The sequence below is a fragment of the Schistocerca piceifrons genome, chromosome 4 (genome assembly GCF_021461385.2).
Source record: "Schistocerca piceifrons isolate TAMUIC-IGC-003096 chromosome 4, iqSchPice1.1, whole genome shotgun sequence".
In the NCBI taxonomy this organism is placed as follows: domain Eukaryota; kingdom Metazoa; phylum Arthropoda; class Insecta; order Orthoptera; family Acrididae; genus Schistocerca; species Schistocerca piceifrons.
The window spans coordinates 142,742,378-142,764,832 of NC_060141.1; the positions used below are offsets into that span (position 1 = coordinate 142,742,378).

At 40.5% G+C, this 22,455-nt stretch overlaps 1 protein-coding gene across 1 annotated transcript in view; it reads left to right on the forward strand.

Moving 5' to 3' along the window:
• Window positions 1–22,455, forward strand: part of LOC124795679 (hamartin) — a 236,520-nt gene that overhangs the window by 199,629 nt on the left and 14,436 nt on the right. Inside the window, exon 18 of the mRNA XM_047259760.1 lies at window positions 1,942–2,099. Within this exon, the coding sequence (XP_047115716.1) occupies window positions 1,942–2,099 (158 nt within the window). The remainder of the gene's footprint in view (window positions 1–1,941; window positions 2,100–22,455) is intronic.

Genomic DNA, 22,455 nt, shown 5'->3' on the forward strand with positions numbered 1-22,455 from the left:
TGAAGGCAATATTATGGAAATGGGAGAGGATGTAGATGAAGATGAAATGGGAGATATGATACTGCATGAAGAGTTTGACAGAGCACTGAAAGACCTGAGTCGGAACAAGGCCCCCGGAGTAGGCAACATTCCATTGGAACTACTGATGGCCTTGGGAGAGCCAGTCCTGTCAAAACTCTATCATCTGGTGAGCAAGATGTATGAAACAGGCGAAATACCCTCAGATTTCAAGAAGAATATAATGATTCCAATCCCAAAGAAAGCAGGTGTTAACAGATGTGAAAATTACCGAACAATCAGTTTAATAAGCCACAGCTGCAAAATACTAACACGAATTCTTTACAGGCAAATGGAAAAACTAGTAGAAGCCGACCTCGGGGAAGATCAGTTTGGATTCCGTAGAAACACTGGAACACGTGAGGCAATACTGACCTTACGACTTATCTTAGAAGAAAGATTAAGGAAAGGCAAACCTACGTTTCTAGCATTTGTAGACTTAGAGAAAGCTTTTGACAATGTTGACTGGAATACTCTCTTTCAAATTCTAAAGGTGGCAGGGGTAAAATACAGGGAGCGAAAGGCTATTTACAATTTGTACAGAAACCAGATGGCAGTGGTTGGGAAGGGCGTAAGACAGGGTTGTAGCCTCTCCCCGATGTTATTCAATCTGTATATTGAGCAAGCAGTAAAGGAAACAAAAGAAAAATTCGGAGTAGGTATTAAAATCCATGGAGAAGAAATAAAAACTTTGAGGTTTGCCGATGACATTGTAATTCTGTCAGAGACAGCAAAGGACTTGGAAGAGCAGTTGAATGGAATGGACAGTGTCTTGAAAGGAGGATATAAGATGAACATCAACAAAAACAAAACGAGGATAATGGAATGTAGTCGAATTACATCGGTTGATGCTGCGGGAATTAGATTAGGAAATGAGACGCTTAAAGTAGTAAAGGAGTTTTGCTATTTGGGGAGCAAAATAACTGATGATGGTCGAAGTAGAGAGGATATAAAATGTAGACTGGCAATGGCAAGGAAAACGTTTCTGAAGAAGAGAAATTTGTTAACATCGAGTATAGATTTAAGTGTCAGGAAGTCATTTCTGAAAGTATTTGTCTGGCGTACTGCCATGTATGGAAGTGAAACATGGACGATAAATAGTTTGGACAAGAAGAGAATAGAAGCTTTCGAAATGTGGTGCTACAGAAGAATGCTGAAGATTAGATGGGTAGACCACATAACTAATGAGGAAGTATTGAATAGGATTGAGGAGAAGAGAAGTTTGTGGCACAACTTGACCAGAAGAAGGGATCGGTTGGTAGGACATGTTCTGAGGCATCAACGGATCACCAATTTAGTATTGGAGGGCAGTGTGGAGGGTAAAAATCGTAGAGGGAGACCAAGAGATGAATACACTAAGTAGATTCAGAAGGATGTAGGTTGCAGTAGCTACTGGGAGATGAAGAAGCTTGCACAGGATAGAGTAGCATGGAGAGCTGCATCAAACCAGTCTCAGGACTGAAGACCACTACAACAACAACATGTGACTATGACAAAGACATAGAGAAGAAATTAGCAAAGTTTGGCACTGTACGTGGAACTGTGAACAGTAGTCCAAAAAAATAAAATGATGAAAGAAACAAGATTGAAATCTTATAAAACAATGGCAGTTACAACTCTTGTTTACAGAATTGAATCATGGGTTATAAACAAACATCAAGGAGGTCACATACAAGCAACAGAGATGAGGTTTTCTAAAAGCATTAAAGGGATGCACAATAGCCAACAGATTTCGAAATTCAGACGTTAGGGAAGAACTGTTCATATTTAATATCCACAGTAAAGTGTGATTTCTGATTAGTCAGCCTAAAGGTAAGTATTGGCATCTGATCCATTTCTCCATTAAGTCTAAAACATTATTTCTTGTTTGTTTTTCTTTTGTAGATGTTCGTGAGCTTTTGGAACAAAAGTCGGCTGCACTGGAAGCAGCCCGTGCTCGACTAGTGGAGCTAGAGGCCCATTTGACTAAGAGGGAGCAACTCCTTACTGAGCAAAAACGTATGCTGAAGCAGGTCCAGGAAGAATGTGTGAGCCAGCTCTCGGTGAGTTATTATCGTCCTTTGTTTTACATTCAGAAAAATGGAATCCTACTTCACAGACTGAATGGTCTTACATGATAGAGTACATACCATTTGAAGATTCAAGAATTCAAATATCTCATAGTAGAGAAAACTTGTATGTCCATTTGTCAGATCCTGGCAATAGAGCTGTGAATAAACACTAAGAACTACAGGTCCTGTATACAATCACATCGATCCCCCCCCCCCCCTCCCGCCTCTCTGTCTCTCTCTCTCTCTCTCTCTCTCTCTCTCTCTCTCTCTCTCTCTCACACACACACACACACACACACACACACACACACACACACACACACACCTGGTATGGTGTTTAAACTGACAGTAACAAAATCTTGCAATAAAAAACGAATAAGTTCCATTATTGTGAAACAGTTGAGCCAGTCACAGAACAGAGGCATTGGACCCTAGTGGAATTTCTACCGAATTTATTTCAAATTGCAGTGGATCTATACTGAGAATCGCCCATTCAGTGAATAGTCTAGCAGTGCTGGGGTAGACCGGTCGTGTTTGTAAGAAGGGCAAATTAGATTAGATGTACTTTTTCTTCCAATAGATCTGTAGTTAGAAAACACTCCAGGATGTAAAAAAATGTCAGAAAAACAAGAGTGCACAATAGAGATTGACAGATAAAAAATATTCCATGTGGGATAAGTAAAAAAAGGTAAACAATCTTATTTACAAGGTGATAAATAGCTTATCGCAAAACACAAATGTTCAGTACAGTAAGATGCTTACAATAATTCGTAGGGTGTTGTAGTCATGAATTATGACATGGAAAAATCATTTTGCGGCACTTATTTACAATAATCACATTACTGCACTGAATTTGTATAGAAGTTGGAGGGTACATAATACTTGCATTATTAAATATTATTAGTAACATATACATATCAGTTAGTCCTGCTAAGAAATTCATTGGTGGAGTAAGAGTTGACCACAGATATATGCTTTAGGCTCCTGTTAAGCTGAACTTTATTAGTAGTTAATTTTTCTTACAGCTGCGGGCAAGTTATTGAAAATATCTTCCTGAGTTGTGGGCATCTTTCTGGACCAAAGTGACTAAATCTTTCTGAAGATTATTGTTATTTCTGGTACTGATTAAATGAACTGAGCTGTTAGCCTGAAAGAGACACATTCATAATGTCAAACTTTGTTAAAGAATAGAGATAGTGGGAAGCAATAATTAGTATCCATAGTTCTCTAAGCAGATCAGTCCATGATGTTCTAGAGTTCATACCATAAATTATTCTTATTACTCATTTTTGAACCCACGTGGGTGATGAGTTACCCCAAAATATAATTCCTTGTGATAGAAAACTACACTGGCTTTTTTACTTTTGTCACCTATGTCTGATAACATTGGCATTGCAAATAGAGATTTGTTTAGGCTGCTTCAGCAGTTTTGTGATATGCTCCTCCAAGTTGAATGTATTATCGAGCTGTAACCGCAAAAAATTTAAGAACGTCAGCTTCTTCTATCTGTTTGTCGGATGCTCAGTATTACATACCAGTATCACTAATGCGTTTCTGTTGCCAGACCTTAGGGTTATTCTGAGCAACAATATTATAAAATTTCTGTTGGCAATAGAAATATTCAGTTTTTAATCAAAGTCCGTCTTCTCCAGTTCCTCATTTCCGTGTTAGTTCGCAGTATTAGTTCACTAAACCTAATGTTCCTTGTTGCTGTTATAAGCATACAACCACCTCCACCTAGAGGCATCAAATCTATTTTTCTGGTGTACTTTCCATGTATTGCTGTAACTTTACTGTATTTATGGTCTGGGAATCAGTCAACTCTCTAACGTTGTGCAAATGCAACTTAATATATGACGCCTTCCCCTTTTTCTGAGCAACCACTTCTGGAGAGTAGTACACAGCTGATATGTCCAGGGCAATTCTACAAGTCTCCACCCTATGGTTCAGGTTGAAGAATAAGCAGCTGAGCTCAATCATCTCAGTGAATGCTGCAAATGCACAGCTGTGCTGAATACTTCGAAGTGAGGCTAGCAGTCTTTTTCACTTAACAAAAAACTTAAAGCTAATACTCACAATTACTTATCATGAAACCCTCAACAACATGATAAATTTCGGCAGCTTTGGTGGAATCCTTATGCTTCACAAAAAGTCAGGGGTCTGCCTCATGTCTGAAATCACTCATAATTTATGTAGGTGCTATATATTTTGTCTCAACAATGAGGTGTTTACTCTAGACGCTAATGATGTTTCTTCAAATAATGTTCTTTGTCAGAGCTATCACAATATTCATGAAGTAGTTTCATGTAAATCCTCCAAATCACCTTTCAGAAAGCAGAACATATCTTTATCAGAGCAGGTTTTATGACATTATAACAAGTGTTGCATCAACACTTGATAATGTTGACTCAAGACGAAACGTGTGGTAATAACCATCATCTTATTTTTGTAAAAAGGGCTTAATTACCAGTTTAACATTGATTACACAGGCTAGCACTGACTCTGTGGCATGGGGTTTATTAATCAATTTCATTTAATTTTACTCTGCTGAACATGAAAATAATAATAGTTATGTTGAATTCATTCTACTTTTTGAGATAAAGGCAATCCATTTATACTGGAAATTAAATTTAAAAAAAGAGGAGAATGTTTTTTTAAAACATTTGTTTGTTTGAAATTGTCGAATAACTTCAAGACAAACTGCTGTAAATTATTTTTTAAAAAAATCAATAAGAACTAAGAAAAAGTTTTATATGGGATTTTCTTCGCTGTTTTTGGTCCGGGCAGTCTCTCTGCAAGTTCCAGCAGTAGTCTACAATCATATGGAGATCCTAATGGCCTTGATATCTTTCCTCCATAATTTGATGTCATGTTGGAACCATTCCCCTGTAATTGTCCAAGTTGTCAGGTAATTTATCTAAATGAATGCGCAAAAAAATGCAATTTGACCGTGATATTAGCCCCTAATTTTTGGAAATTCTGCCACTTTTTTCCTATTGCTTCAGAATATTCTTCAGCTTTGTGATTAAAAATAAAATAAATAAACTGGTTCAAACCTTGTCCATGCTTCCAATTCACCTTGCATCATGTGTGAAATTTTCGATGTTTGTAAGATTATGTATTTGTGGCCCATCAAAAACACCTGCTTTTAACTTTTCTATACTGAGACCATAAAATGACTGACAAATGTATTTGAATCAATTGCCATTCCTATCTAAACTCTTAACAAAATTTTTTATAAGCCCAAGTTTAGTATGGAGTGACGGAAGAATGATTTTTTCCGCGACTGACCAATGTTTAATGAATGATGTTCTCTTTTTCCTATGGTCATGTTCATTCTCGGCAGCCAGTTTTTCCTGCTCCAAGGTTCATTTTTCACACGACTGTCCCACAGACAAAAAAAAAAACACAGGGATATTTAGTATATCCGCTTTGCTAACCCAATAAAAAATTCATGAGTTTTAAATCTACACACACTGACCACTGATGTTGATAAAATGAAATTGTCTCTAAAAAAGTTTAACAGTTTCATATTCTTCCTTAAGAGTAATTGAATAAGGTTTTGGGATCAAAACTAATTTATTTCTGTTATGCAGTAACATGCATTTAAAACTTTTGTTTGACTTATCTAGGAAAAGTTGCCAGTCTTTTGATTGGTATACTGGAAGCCCCATTAAGTTTTAAAAACCATAAATATCCCTAAAATATACAGTATCATTCATCTTGTTAAAGTATGGAAGAATGACACACTCTCTAGTTCAGTAGGATGTTATTGATACAGCAGGCTGAACACAATGGTTTTCTTTTAGTCTTGGCGCAAGAAGCTCAGATGGTTTCTTAAGTGTATTTAAATGTTGAATCAAGTCGTTTAGCTCACTCTGAGAAAGACCTTGCAGTGTAGGACTGCATTCTTTGAATTCACTTTCACTATTGCTTTTACTCTGACTGCCTTTACATTTCAACATCATCGCAGTGATCATCAGACAAGGTAGCAAATACCGGTATTGGCAAATTAACCTATGCAATGTTGGTGGCTTAGCAGATTGTATATTTGCATAAATCCAAGAGCACTTTTTGTATCAATTCATATCTTCTACATTCACACCACAAAAGTAGCAGTCATTGAGGTGGTTTCTTGGTTCTGTCCATGTCATCAGTAGTTGCAATGGAAGCACCTTTTCATCCTCCATGACTTCAATATCAAATCGACTCTACGCAAGTCTTACAAACTTTGTGCTGGGACCAACATTTTATCTTGTTGGCCAGATTGTTTTCCAAAATATGCCCAATAGCTTTGTTTTACAAAATTATTTATATTCTGTTGCTTTTCTTGACAATATTTGCCACATATGTAGCAGAAATCGTCGGGGTTATTAACACAGTTCTTCCGTCAAGAATTCATATTTTTTGTAACGAAAATGCCCAAATAGGACAGTTGCATGAAGTAACAGACACAGTATCATTATTTTAGAAAAACTGTAATGAAAGAGTAACACAAGAAGCTTACCTGCACAAAATGATGATGACTGAATGGTAAACAACAAAAGCTCACCCATGAAATGGCTGATGGTCATGGTGCTCCCTGTGAGAAGCAGAGATAGTAAATGTAGTTTCCTGAATGCGCATGAGGTGCCATCTGTCTGATTCCTGTCATAGTTACTGAGACAAAGGCACAAGGTCATATAGAGTACAGCTACCTTACTTCAAAGAAAGGCACATTAATGAAGGTAGGTCAGTAAAAAACTTGTATTTTTATAGAACAATTTATCATGAGAACCAGAGTCTATTCAAACAAAATAATTTATAGGCTAAGTACTTCATCATCATATATATCTAAATAGATTCTGTAAAATTATGCCTCAGAAAACTTTTTTTTTTTTTGTGGTGTATTACCAGAACTTGCGGAATTCACTTCCATTTTGTCAAGTTATTTAGCTTGGGATGGGTCATTTGCCCTCAAGGAAAACTGTGTAACGCATAAGCCAACAGTCTTGTGATGCTGTTGTTTCTTGATACATTGTCGTTTCATTAATTTCCTTGCTCTGACTGCATAACTTCTTGAGGGTCTTTATAACCTACAGAAACAACATATCTAAAAAGCTCATTATCAGTTGGTTGTCAGTTAGTCACATAACTACCATTCAGTCATTTCATTTTCCATGGCATGTTCTCCAGTCATTCTATGACCATTTTGAACAGCAATGGTCAGATCACCTTTTAAGTTTGTTGTCGGACTGAGAAATTATCGACAAAGGGTATTTACAATTACTGGACTAGGCGTGCCTTTGTTCTAAAGTACTGATTTTTCTTACTAAAAATGATCTTGTGATATAGTTACTGTTTTCTTTTGTCCGCTTACAGTTCCTTCTACATAGTCAATCAAATTTCCTTTCATAGCTTTCCACTCAGTCGTATTCGTTCCTTGTACTAGATAGTTGCATAGAAAACAGATTTTCTTATGTAAATATTTCATCACATTTTCGTTGCAACAGCACAGTTTCCACAAAGGTGCTGCAGGTATATTAGAAGATCCAACATTATTCCAAAATATGTCAAACATATCATTGTAACCCAGACATACTTTGGAGTATTACAAGGCAGATTATCATGCCTCTACCTATTTCCACAATGGTACAGTTCTCCTTTTCATTTTCAAACATTTTGCTGGTGAATGTAGCTCATTATTGTAAGTTTAATTATGTCTTCTTTATTAAAAAATTCTCTGAGCTTTGTCACTCTCTCCACCTTTTGCACTCTAAAGTGTCGACCTCTTCAGACCCAAGACCACATTTTATGAAAAAATTCCAATTGACTTGGTTTCGCTAGATGAAATATGTACGAGAAAAACGCAGATTCAAAAATCTTAGGTGTCTTGATAAATTTCAATAGTACCTAGCATATGCTGCATTGGGTCACTACTCGGGCGTTACTGTTTCTCATTAGATATTTGCTTACCACTCTGCCCAGCAGGTCTGCACCTCCCATGTTACTGTTACATAATTTTACAACACATGGTTGAGAAACCTGAATGTAAGCACCATCTTTCTTAGACCGTCTTCTGAAATTCCCAATTGGAAAAATACCTTGGTTTGTGGATGCTAGATATATGGCCCTATTGTCAAACCAGTTTGTTGTTGCAACTTTTTCATCCTTTCTCACTATGAGGTCATCACTACCCCGACCCTCTCACTTTATATTATTATCTGTTTTGAACTTGCAAAATTTGGTTATCTTGTTCCTCATGATAGTAGCAGTAGCCATGATTTTCCTTTATGACAGTAATGTCTCTAATAATGAAATGGAAGTAAAATACGTAGCCATATAAAGACAAATGTTTTCTTATAGTGAATCAGCTAATCTCAGAATAATTTTTCCTCCTCTATCAAGTTTTGCTGTACAGAAACCACCTCTGATTTTATATCACTTCCTGCACCAGAAGCAAACCACTGACAGAGGTGGCAACAAAGTTCTTGCTTTGGTTTTCCGTGAGCATTGTTTCATTTTAACACTCACACGAAATGGTAGTACGTGCTCATCAACTGAAATACCAGTTGGTCGTATATTTTCCAGACAAGCTTTTCTAATTCTTTCTTACATTAATCAAACTTCCCAAAATGTGTCACTTCCTTTCTCTCTCATTTAAAACAGCATTACCATCAACAATTTTAAGATTGCTTCTCAGAGTTTTAAATGTGTCCCTAGATATATTGTCATAAATTAGTGAATATCGTGTAGTATGTTCTCAAGGCATGTTCAGCCTCGGGAAACCTAGAAGTGCAACAGTTATGCTGGCACCCAAGTATTTCTTCATTTCTTCTGGGGTGGTCTTCTGAGTGTAGTGGTTCTGCCTGCTTTATTTATTTCGATTGAGCGTTTTTTGTCTTCAGTGTTGACGTACTGCATTGCTACACTGGCTGAAAAATGGGCTGTAGATTCAAAAACTGACTACTGTAAATAATGTAGCCAATAGGTGCATAGTTGCTTTTCACAGTACTTAAATTTCACTGTTCACAATCCCCTAATAATACACAGTTATATGGCCAGTGCACTATTTTTTAACTTTCAATGAGCCTCATTAATAGTGTGCAGGCAAACCTCCACATACTGCTACAATAATTTCCTGTTGAACATCTATGAGCAGTAAAAACCTAACCACAGTGTTCACAGTTCTTGAAGAATAGAAAGGTACATACTGTCATTGTTTTTACACATGGCCTAATTGTGTGACTCTTATTTCACAGATAAATTGAAGCATTGTTGTTGTTCTAACCAACACAGGTTTCTCGTCTGAAACTCTGCCATGGACTGACTGTCTCGTGATCAAAATTTGGGCCCTTATATATCATCACAATAATAGGTACTGAAACTACACATTGTTCGAAGTTTAATTTACAGAAATTACAATCAAAACTTACTTCATTAAATTAACTGAATACATCAAAAAATTTGTTCCTCTTAACAGTTTCTTCCACTACAAGAGTTAGACCAAATTATTTGTTTAAATCATGAAATTAACAAATATAAGTACACAAACAATAATTTTGACAAAACTGTTAATTACTTTGGAATTAACTAAGGGCTGGCTTTGCTAACAAGTTTTAGACTGGAGACAAATAGATACTTTAAGATTACCAGCATTTCATCATCCAAACATTTATAGTTATTACAGAATTTATATTTGTTTATATGTTAACAATAGAACTTAAGTTACGAAACAATTACTGATGTCACCCTATAGCAAAAGATACTAACTAGGAATAGTCAAAATACATTAGAAAATCAATTACATCCCTAAAACTAAGCATGAAATTAGATCTGGTGTTATATTTTCTTTTATGAAAATACATATTCTATTCACAAATGTTAATGGTAATCAGTTGAAAGCGAAAAAATGAATTTAAAGGTGGCAGATGGCAAAACAAGAAGGGAAGTAAAAATATCCCAGCTTGCTTCAACACATCACCCCCCTCATTGCATTGACCAGATAGATATTGCAAATGGCTAACTGGGCAATTCAATGACCACAAGTGAGCCAGAAATTGGGTTTAAAATCTACATGCAAAAAAATATTACATAAGAAATCTTATCAAAAACTACAGTACTTTTTTTTTCAAATTTATCCTTATACTAACTGGCCATAGGAAAGTCCCCATACAGAATATTTACATACAATGTATTGAAAAATTACACAAAATATCCACAAGTTATACTTGTAAGAAAAAAATATGTATCTTCATCAGAAGTGGTCCTTTTTGGGTAAGCAAAGATTACGTATAACGATACATATCATTTGGTACAAGTCCTGTCTTGCTAAACAAAATAAATCCTCATGGGTAGCAAAAAAGAAAAAAAAAAACTAAATTGCGCTGTGCATTGCAGTTCATGTTTAGATAAAAAAATTTCACTTGCTCAGTGTTTAGTATTTTTTGCAATCACTTTAACACTTTTAATGAGCTGTAACACACTTTCTCAGCAATCTGTCCACGCCTTCAACAGATCCAAGTGGTAGTTAGCAAGGAAATTCACTGCAATCAGTTCCCTTGGAGGTGGCTCTCCTCTGCCACAGTACATGAAAAAAAGTGAGACAAAATCCCTACTTCAGTACACTCACTTTTACTTGTAGATTAAGTCTAAAAAAATGTTTCACTTACGGCAAATGATAGTCATTACATCATAAGTAGATACATCACATAGTTCTCATAACATTACAATAATAAGCACTAAAATTGACTATAGTACAAAAGGTCATGACTAGAAAAAATTTTAAAATCAAGTGCACTTTACACTACCAAAACATTACTCTAAGTCATAACTGTCTCAGACTGGTTAAACTTGAAAGATTTGTGTCTTTTTTCCATTTGCAAAATAGCAAAAACTCAAGATGTGCAGTAGCATAGATTTACTAATCATTACATTATGAAAAAAGAATAGTCACCAACACAAAACTTAGTTACTATTCAGATCAAGATTGAGGGGATGGAAGTTGTACCAAATCATTGCCCTATTTCTCCACTCAACTGTAAGCACTGCTTTCATTCAAACAGAAAATTAAATCCTCACAAACTCACAAAATGTTAACAAATAGTTGACCTGTCAGAATATTCACATCATTCTAGCATCACAGTTATTAGTTAATCAGCAAGCTTATTGTTCTTCATTTCAGTATTACCACTTTAAGCTCATAATTCCTCACAATACAAACAGAAGGTTTCAGGTAACCTATAGATCTCTTGATGCAGCATTATATGACGTGTAAGTAACCTCTCATTTCCAACTGCTAGTGGAGTGCATTCTCAAAAAATATCCCTATTGCAGAAACAGGCTCCCTAACCAGTAAGACCCTAACACTATTCATTATTTTATTATTTCATTATTGCTCAAACAGTCCACAGATATGCTGCCGGTCCATAGTGTCCAACGGGCACAATATTTCAGTGATCAGACATGTCGCCATTTTCAGGTGCGCTGACGAACTCAGCTCATGAGGGCAGGCGGCCGTCTTAAACAGGTCGGCATGTGTTTTCTTCCTGTATACCCCATGGCCCAGGGTACCATCCGCACTTCTTTTGACCATGACGCCCGGGCGTGAGTCGTGCTTCGGTAGCTCAGTGGTAGAGCACTTGCCCGCGAAAGGCAAAGGTCCCGAGTTCGAGTCTCGGTTGGGCACACAGTTTTAATCTGCCAGGAAGCTTCATATCAGCGCACACTCCGCTGCAGAGTGAAAATCTCATTCTGGAAACATCCCCCAGGCTGTGGCTAAGCCATGTCTCCGCAATATCCTTTCTTTCAGGAGTGCTAGTTCTGCAAGGTTCGCAGGAGAGCTTCTGTAAAGTTTGGAAGGTCGGAGACGAGGTACTGCCAGAAGTAAAGCTGTGAGTACCGGGCGTGAGTCGTGCTTCGGTAGCTCAGTGGTAGAGCACTTGCCTGCGAAAGGCAAAGGTCCCGAGTTCAAGTCTCGGTCGGGCACACAGTTTTAATCTGCCAGGAAGTTTTAATATATCGTATGTTGCTGTAACCCTCCTGGCCTCAATCTTCATTTGTTATTGTCCTTACCCATCTAGCCCCTTCCCTATTCCCATTCCAGCACTACGTAGCCCTCTATTCTACCAACATACCCAGTCTTTTTACTTCTCTCCTTTCCTGCTACCCCCCGTCTCCCCACCGCCCTCCATCTAACCTCATGACTGCATCTAGCTGTTCTACTGTTCACGTCATCCCTGCACACTCCCAGCAGTACTTTACAGTCCCTATTCCTCCCCCTCTCTGCCCCCCACCCCAGGCTCCTCCTTACCCCCTCCTCCCCCCTCCCCCGCCCCCAGTCACTTCTCCCATCTCCCCCGCCCCCAGTCACTTCTCCCATAATACTCTGCTGCTCACAGTCTGGCTGCAGCTGCCAGAGACTGTGGTCGCATGTGAGAATTGGATTTGTGTGTGTGTGTGTGTGTGTGTGTGTGTGTGTGTGTGTGTGTGTTTGACAAAAGCCTATTTGGCTGAAAGCTAACTTTCTGATGGTCTTTTTCTTGTGCCATTCTGAGACACAGCATCTTGCTATATGGTTGGTAGCAACTGTCCTTTTCATTATATTGTTACCTTCTGTCCAATTTCTTTCATACTACTAGTGCCAAATTAAATGATATTACCTTTCTTTAAGTTTTGTCAGATATATTTTTTGTCTACCTTTCTTAAAGTTTTGTCAGGTATATTTGTTGTCAGAACAATTGTGGCATTGCTGTCAATAGTAAGGAACATGAATAGAAATGTATTTATTGATGAAACTTGAAGAGAATGCAGTGTAGGAGGCGATGTATTTGACCTGTTCCAGAGTACTGTTGTAGTATTTGAGGTTCTTGTTAAATTATGCTGATAGCAAACAATGAAGAAATTAAAAGATATGTTACGTTAATAATGGTTATTAGTACAACTTATATGAAAGTGCAATAGAAATGCTCAGGTAACCTTAACTGGAAACTATTGTTAGAAAGGCAATATTACCATATTTACCCAAAATATGATGACCCTAATTATTAGAAGACTCTCCCTTTCTTTTGCCTCAAGAGGCGTCTTCAGAAAAATTTAATATAGTCTGATTAATCAGTATTACAAACTGTTTTATTGGCATGAAGTATTTGCCTAAAAGTTAACCTTGTACCTATTGTAAATTTATGCCCTTTATTGGTAGTCTAAATTTTGCTAATACAAGAAGAAACAAAATAACTGAAAAGAAGTCATTTGAATTAATTGGCAGACCATTTTCCTTTCTACATTTTTGACTTACTAACCCCTTCGTATGTGGTAACACTATTTTTAATCATAATCATCCCAATAGCACAGCTGTGAAATTTGTATCTTCATTGACATAAATATTTCGGCGTTTCTTCCAAATATGTTGAGATTTGTGGGGTTGTGGTTACTGTGGGACCTGAGATCACAGCTATTTTTAGCTGACCTGAGATTACAGCTATTTTTAGCCAAATGCATATCACATTTCACTTCTATACTGACATGAGAATGTTACAATGTCTCTTCCTTCCAAACATTGTGTCTCCACCACTCCCTCATTGGCTGCATAGAACCAGCTGCTGATACATGCACATCAGCAGTTAATGCGTGTACCAGTGAGTGGCAACAAAATTATAGCAATAAACACACAAGTATGCCACTGGCCCCTATCAAGACTTTCCACTCTCTCCTGCAGAAACGAGTACTCTTGTTGAGTATTTGTCCAGTTTTAAAAGTAAATTCACTTCCGAATACAAATCGATTCAGACAAACTGTGGCTTAAACATTGTAGATGTGCCTGAAAAGCCAAAGTACATGGTATGGATTCCCATGTTTGGCAACATGTCTTAATGTGCTGCCTGCTCACTACTCAACTCCCTGCACTCATATAGTTTTCATACAAGCTGGTATCACTGTTCTCCCTCCAACCCATCCATAATGCTGTGCTTGAGCAACTGTGAAACATGGACCGCAACATCTTCTAGTCTGCAAGTCATATGTAACAGCAAATAATACAAAAATTACAAAAATAAAAGATCACAACCATTATTCAGTCCAGTTCTTGAACTTTGCTTGTCCCGCCATCTACTGACATCTGTTGATACGATCTCCGTGATGTGTACTGCCACTGTAATTTATTCTTGTGACAATAATTAAAGTTTAATATTTAGACATTTCATTCTGGATGAATTTTTCTCCTTGTTTCATCTGAATGTCATCATGTCCGAAAGCTTATTAAAAGCTTGCAACATATTACCTGGTATTCTAATATGTGAGCAGCTACCGAATTTCTCATTTGCAGGCCACTTAGTAAATTATTACTATCTCCCATATTCAAGTAAAATCTTGATCTGGATTCAGAATCACGTAATGTTTTTTGAAGGACATTATTTCCACATTTGAAAGTTACCTGTACTTGAAAAACAGCATTAATGTTTGTGCATGGTATCCATACATGTATGAGAACTTTTATTGCAAATCAGTGCAGATACAACAAGAGTTTGTAAGATGATAGAATTTAGTGCTGTTTCCTTCTGTATTTCACAAAATTGCCAAATTTTAAGCAGAGCAATAGATTGTTGTAATGGGTGGTTCATAGTTCCTCGTGTATCCCTTACACTAGAGCCATGCGAGTCAGACGTCACTTTATTGTTTGAGCAGTGTCAATACTGTATCGAGCTTCTCAGCATATTGGGAAATCTTGAGCATGTTTCGACATGAGTATGGTTTATTCAGCCTTACTTTTCCGAATTGTTCAAAATAAATCTACACCTATCCTCAGTAGCCAAAGCTTCATCTCTAAATGGAAGATGACTCCTATAAATGTAAGACTACCCCTATATACTGTACTAAACAATGTAAAATGTTAACCTTAGCAGCATTAGTTTAATCTGTGATTATAAGAAAACCCTGTATTTTTAAAATGACGAATTTGGGGGAAAAACCTCATCTTACAATTGGGTAGAATCGGTACTCTTGCATAAATTTAAATAATGGGTAATCCAGGTAGACGTTTTAATGATTCTGTGCCTCTGATGTCTATCTTGCGTTAGTATCTTGAGCATTACATAAGAGAGAGTAGTGTGTGTGCACAGACATTATCACATATTTACATACACACATTGAATAAGACAGAAGCCCCCAGGGGCTTGGCATTCATTTGCTGAGTACGGGCTTGGCGACCCCAGGATTCCTGAGCTGGGGACTGGTAAGTGCCCGTCCCCCGTCACCGTAAGCTCTGGGCATGCTTCAGTGACCACCGTGTGACATGATGGTGGAATGTTGTTTGTCTCAGGGAATGGGGATCTTGGCTTGAGTGCCCGAACTGCAAGGATGGAATAAAACTCTATTTAAAAAAAACACCTCAATTTCAAGGTGTGCTGCACACTGATGAGATGTATTGCTCTTGAGGTGGAACAGTCGTTAGCAGGCAACCTCTGGGGAACCTGCTGCACATCAGTTGTATAAGGCTTACATAGGCACGCGGGGCTGTATCTAGGTGGACTTCTAGTTCCCTAGCTGCTCGTGGGACCGAGATGGATCTTTTGAAATCTTCTATGCCTCCTCCCACCTCCCAGCACAAAGGGTGGGCCGCTGGTAGGTATCAACACCCAATCCAACAAGAGGGCTCGTGTAGCCAGTCCTCCTGATTCAGTCAATAGTAACAGAGTGCAAGATGCTTTGCAGAACGTGTTTCTTATAGTTAAAAGAAAAGAGGGGAGTTTTGACAAAGTTTCACCATTTTATATACAGAAAGGCTTAGAAAGCATTGCTGGCACCTTGAAATCTGTTGAATGCTTGCAAAATGGGACCTTGTTGGTTCAAACATCTAGTTTACAAGAAATCGAGAACCTTCAGAAAGCACATTGCCTTGAGGAGTTGGTGATAGAAACTGAATTTCACAACACCATGAACTACAGCAAAGGTGTTGTGACTTGTAGGGATTTCATTGACATTCCCAAGAAGAACTGAAAGCTGAATGGTCCCGGGAAGGAATAGTCGACGTGCAACACATTACGAAGCGGGTGGATGGCACTCTCGTGGAGTCAGACTCGTTTATCCTTACTTTTAACAGCACCAGACTACCGGAGCATGTGAAGGCAGGTTTCCTACATCTCAGTGTATGGCCTTATTACCCCAATCCAATGCTGTGTTTTAAATGCCAGCACTTTGGACGCACTACTCTCGGTTGTAGAGGGGGAGCCACTTCATCCACATCTACATCTACATTTATACTCTGCAAGCCACCCAACGGTGTGTGGCGGAGGGCACTTTAAGTGCCACTGTCATACGCGCCTGTTCCAGACGCGTATGGTTCGCGGGAAGAACGACTGTCTGAAAGCCTCCGTGCGCGCTCTAATTTCTCTAATTTTACATTCGTGATCTCCTCAGGAGGTATAAGTAGGGGGAAGCAATATATTCGATACCTCATCCAGAAACGCACCCTCTCGAAACCTGGCGAGCAAGCTACACCGCGATGCAGAGCACCTCTCTTGCAGATTCTGCCACTTGAGTTTGTTAAACATCTCTGTAACGCTATCACGGTTACCAAATAACCCTGTGATGAAACGCGCTGCTCTTCTTTGGATCTTCTCTATATCCTCCGTCAACCCGATCTGGTACGGATCCCACACTGATGAGCAACACTCAAGTATAGGTCGAACGAGTGTTTTGTAAGCCGCCACCTTTGTTGATGGACTACATTTTGTAAGTACTCTCCCAATGAATCTCAACCTGGTACCCGCCTTACCAACAATTGATTTTATATGATCATTCCACTTCAAATCGTTCCGCACGCATACTCCCAGATATTTTACAGAAGTAACTGCTACCAGTGTTTGTTCCGCTATCATATAATCATACAATAAAGGATCCTTCTTTCTATGTGTTCGCAATACATTACATTTGTCTATGTTAAGGGTCAGTTGCCACTCCCTGCACCAAGTGCCTATCCGCTGCAGATCTTCCTGCATTTCGCTACAATTTTCTAATGCTGCAACTTCTCTGTATACTACAGCATCATCCGCGAAAAGCCGGATGGAACTTCCGACACTATCTACTAGGTCATATATATATATTGTGAAAAGCAATGGTCCCATAACACTCCCCTGTGGCATGCCAGAGGTTACTTTAACGTCTGTAGACGTCTCTCCATTGATAACAACATGCTGTGTTCTGTTTGCTAAAAACTCTTCAATCCAGCCACACAGCTGGTCTGATATTCCGTAGGCTCTTACTTTATCAGGCGACAGTGCGGAACTGTATCGAACGCCTTCCGGAAGTCAAGAAAAATAGCATCTACCTGGGAGCCTGTCTCTAATATTTTCTGGGTCTCATGAACAAATAAAGCGAGTTGGGTCTCACACGATCGCTGTTTCCAGAATCCATGTTGATTCCTACGTAGTAGATTCTGGGTTTCCAAAACCGACATGATACTCGAGCAAAAAACATGTTCTAAAATTCTACAACAGACCGACGTCAGAGATATAGGTCTATAGTTTTGCGCATCTGCTCGACGACCCTTCTTGAATACTGGGACTACCTGTGCTCTTTTCCAATCAATTGGAACCTTCCGTTCCTCTAGAGACTTGCGGTACACGGCTGTTAGAAGGGGGGCAAGTTCTTTCGCATACTCTGTGTAGAATCGAATTGGTATCCCGTCAGGTCCAGTGGACTTTCCTCTGTTGAGTGATTCCAGTTGCTTTTCTATTCCTTGGACACTTATTTCGATGTCAGCCATTTTTTCGTTTGTGCAAGGATTTAAAGAAGGAAATGCAGTGCGGTCTTCCTCTGTGAAACAGCTTTGGAAAAAGGTGTTTAGTATTTCAGCTTTGCGCGTGTCATCCTCTGTTTCAATGCCATCATCATCCCGGAGTGTCTGGATATGCTGTTTCGAGCCACTTACTGATCTAACGTAAGACCAGAACTTCCGAGGATTTTCTGTCAAGTCGGTACATAGAATTTTACTTTCAAATTCACTGAACGCTTCACGCGTAGCCCTCCTTACGTTAACTTTGACATCGTTTAGCTTCTGTTTGTCTGAGAGGTTTTGGCTGCGTTTAAACTTGGAGTGAAGCTCTCTTTGCTTTCGCAGTAGTTTCCTAACTTTGTTGTTGTACCACGGTGGGTTTTTCCCGTCCCTCACAGTTTTACTCGGCACGTATCTGTCTAAAATGCATTTTACGATTGCCTTGAACTTTTTCCATAAACATTCAACATTGTCAGTGTCGGAACAGAAATTTTCGTTTTGATCTGTTAGGTAGTCTGAAATCTGCCTTCTATTACTCTTGCTAAACAGATAAACCTTCCTCCCTTTTTTTATATTCCTATTAACTTCCATATTCAGGGATGCTGCAACGGCCTTATGATCACTGATTCCCTGTTCTGCACTTACAGAGTCGAAAAGTTCGGGTCTGTTTGTTATCAGTAGGTCCAAGATGTTATCTCCACGAGTCGGTTCTCTGTTTAATTGCTCGAGGTAATTTTCGGATAGTGCACTCAGTGTAATGTCACTCGATGCTCTGTCCCTACCACCCGTGCTAAACATCTGAGTCTCTCAGTCTATATCTCGTAAATTGAAATCTCCACCTAAGACTATAACATGCTGAGAAAATTTATGTGAATTGTATTCCAAATTTTCTCTCAGTTGTTCTGCCACTAATGCTGCTGAGTCGGGAGGTCGGTAAAAGGAGCCAATTATTAACCTAGCTCGGTTGTTGAGTGTAACCTCCACCCATAATAATTCACGGGAACTATCCACTTCTACTTCACTACAGGATAAACTACTACTAACAGCGACGAACACTCCACCACCGGTTGCATGCAATGTATCCTTTCTAAACACCGTCTGTACCTTTGTAAAAATTTCGGCAGAATTTATCTGTGGCTTCAGCCAGCTTTCTGTACCTATAACGATTTCAGCTTCGGTGCTTTCTATCAGCGCTTGAAGTTCCGGTACTTTACCAACGCAGCTTCGACAGTTTACAATTACAATACCGATTGCTGCTTGGTCCCTGCATGTCCTGACTTTGCCTCGCACCCGTTGAGGCTGTTGCCCTTTCTGTACTTGCCCAAGGCCATCTAACCTAAAAAACTGCCCAGCCCACGCCACACAACCCCTGCTACCCGTGTAGCCGCTTGTTGCGTGTAGGGGACTCCTGACCTATCCAGCGGAACCCAAAACCCCACCACCCTATGGCGCTAGTCGAGGAATCTGCAGCCCACACGGTCGCAGAACCGTCTCAGCCTCTGATTCAGACCCTCCACTCAGCTCTGTACCAAAGGTCTGCAGTCAGTCCTGTCGACGATGCTGCAGATGGTGAGCTCTGCTTTCATCCCGCTAGCGAGACTGGCAGTCTTCACCAAATCAGATAGCCGCCGGAAGCCAGAGAGGATTTCCTCCGATCCATAGCGACACACATCATTGGTGCCGACATGAGCGACCACCTGCAGATGGGTGCACCCTGTACCCTTCATGGCATCCGGAAGAACCCTTTCCACATCTGGAATGACTCCCCCCGGTATGCATACGGAGTGCACATTGGTTTTCTTCCCCTCTCTTACTGCCATATCCCTAAGGGGCCCCATTACGCGCCTGACGTTGGAGCTCCCAGCTCCCAACTACCAGTGAGCCCACCCTCTGCGACCACCCGGATCTTGCAGACTGAGGGGCAACCTCTGGAACAGGACAAGCAGCCATGTCAGGCCGAAGATCAGTATCAGCCTGAGACAGAGCCTGAAACCGGTTCGTCAGACAAACTGGAGAGGCCTTCCGTTCAGCCCTCCGGAATGTCTTTCGCCCCCTGCCACACCTTGAGACGATCTCCCACTCTACCACAGGTGAGGGATCAGCCTCAATGCGGGCAGTATCCCAGGCAACCACAGTCGTAGTCTGATCGGGGGATGCGTGGGATGAGCTGGCCGTCCCCGACAAACCCCCATCCGGACCCCCACAGTGATGCCCATTGGCAACAGCCTCAAGCTGTGTGACCGAAGCCAACACTGCCTGAAGCTGGGCGTGAAGGGATGCCAACTCAGCCTGCATCCGAACACAGCAGTTGCAGTCCCTATCCATGCTAAAAACTGTTGTGCAAAGAACGTCTGAACTAATCTACAGAGAGCGCAAACAAATCGACACAAAATTTAAACGGTTATTAAAATACAAGTTTGCCTAGTAAATGCAGTAATGTTGCTACTTGTGCACTGCTGACACACTGCTCGGCGGCAGAAGGAGACTACGCGATTTTACACTATTCAGGTACTAAAACGCGATGCTACAACTCTCAAATATTATAATACGCCCGAAATTTATGAATTAAACAATGCAAGTACCAAAAACACGCAAAGAAATTAAGAATTAAACTATGTAACAAATGAGTGAGCTAGGAGTATACGACTTGCTGCTGCAGCGGCAAGAAAATTGAATCTTGCAACCTACAAAGGTAATAGGACCTTGAAGTATTTCTTGTTGACCAGTCTCATTTGGAGTAATTCAAAAAGTATCAACACTCTTGTACACAGGCATCCTCGATCTCCTCGTATATCTCCTATAAGGCATGGCTGTGTGCTTCGTGCAGCTGCCTCGAGTCGAATGAGCCTGCAGCTGCCTCTGTAACGGATGTGCCTACTGATAAGACTGGGCGCGGCAGGAAGTAGAGTCCTGATAAAATGCAATGGCGGCGCCAGAAGTAGAGCAATTCTGCGGATCGCGCTCAGTTAAAACTTAGCGCGATCCTCTCAAGGTCCTATTACCTTTGTAGGTTGCAAGATTCAATTTTCTTGTACTACTACAGAGGTTGTTAGTGGCAATTCTTGGTTGACTATTGCTGTAGTACGAGGAGCTGATTCACCATTAGCTGGACTTGAGAGCTACTTGCGAGAAATGCAGTAAAGCTGCCCTTGAGGGAGTTGGTTGCTCCTCTCCTCCCAAGTGTGTTAACTGCTCTGGGGGGTCACCCTGTGTGGGGCAGGGACAGAAGAGTTTTCCTTGAGGAACAGAAGATCCAGGAGATTAAAACCACAAAGTGCATCCCGTATGGTGAAGCGAAGAAGCTATATAAGTCCATGCAGCCACCCACATTCGCTGCCTCCTTTTCTTCCATTCTGAAACAGCCGGTCCTGAAAACTGATGCTGCTACACAAATGGAGGTTGCTGCTGTCAGCACTAGCACCTGCGTCTGTCTCTGCACTTGTGCTCTTTCAGTGGTGTCTAAGCCTGTCCCTCCCCCGAGAACTTCAGAAAAAGCTGTGGTTGCTGACATTGTGGAGCTCCCTCCCTCTCCAAAGGCTCCATCTGGCACGCTGTCAAATGCTGTCACACCCTCAACTGCCGTTGTGGGTGCAAAGTCTACCCAGGGAAAAAATTCCAAGGCTAAACGTCCAACACTGGTGGAATCGGGCAGAAAACGGTCTGACAGTGTCGACATTGACCTCTCTGACATCTCAGTTGATTTTTCTTTAGAGGCTGTGGGGCTTGGTGTCGGATTGGGACAACCATCTCACTCCAAACCTAAGCCTGCACCGATTGTGGGCTCCCCTCCCCATCAGAAAGTCAGGATTAAAGTACTACCCCCCCCCCCCCCCGCTCCGATAGGTGGCTCCCATTATACAATGGAACATGAATGAATTCAGTACGCACATGGAAGAACTGAGACTGCTAGCGCAGCAACGTCCTCTGTGCTTGTGTTTGCAGGAAACACATTTCAAAGCATCTAATGCCGCTGCACTACGGGGTTATACCCTATATCGCGAGGACGATCTGACTGGGGAAAGAGCCAAAGGAGGGATTGGTGTGTTTGTCAATAATGTGCACCACTCCTCTGCTCTTCCCCTGGATACCGACCTGCAAGCAGTTGCAGTTGAAATTTCTGCATGTCAGAGGCTTACAGTTTGTTGTCTTTATTTACCCCCACTGGATGCAGTAGACTCTGAGACTCCCACAGATCTTATCGCGCAACTCCCCCAATCATTTCTCCTTCTGGGAGACTTCAATGCCCAACATGTCTTGTGGGGCTCAACGTCTACTTGCCATCGGGGCCGAGTTTTGGAGAGCCTCCTGACATCTGGAGATTTGTGCCTCCGAAACGCTGGTACTCAGACCTGTGGTGCTACTGGGTCACTCTCAGCCATCGACCTCTCTCTCTGCTCTCCAGCCCTCACTGACTCTGTTCACTGGGAGGTCACTGACGACCTTCCTCCCAGCGACCACTTCCCAATCCGCCTTCAGCTACTCGATGATGTGTTGCTGGAACAGAAGCCACGAATGTGGATGATTGGCAGGGCTAACTGGATGCTGTTCGGCCAGTTGGCTGTGTTTGAACACCATGACAGCATACAGGAATGGGTGGAT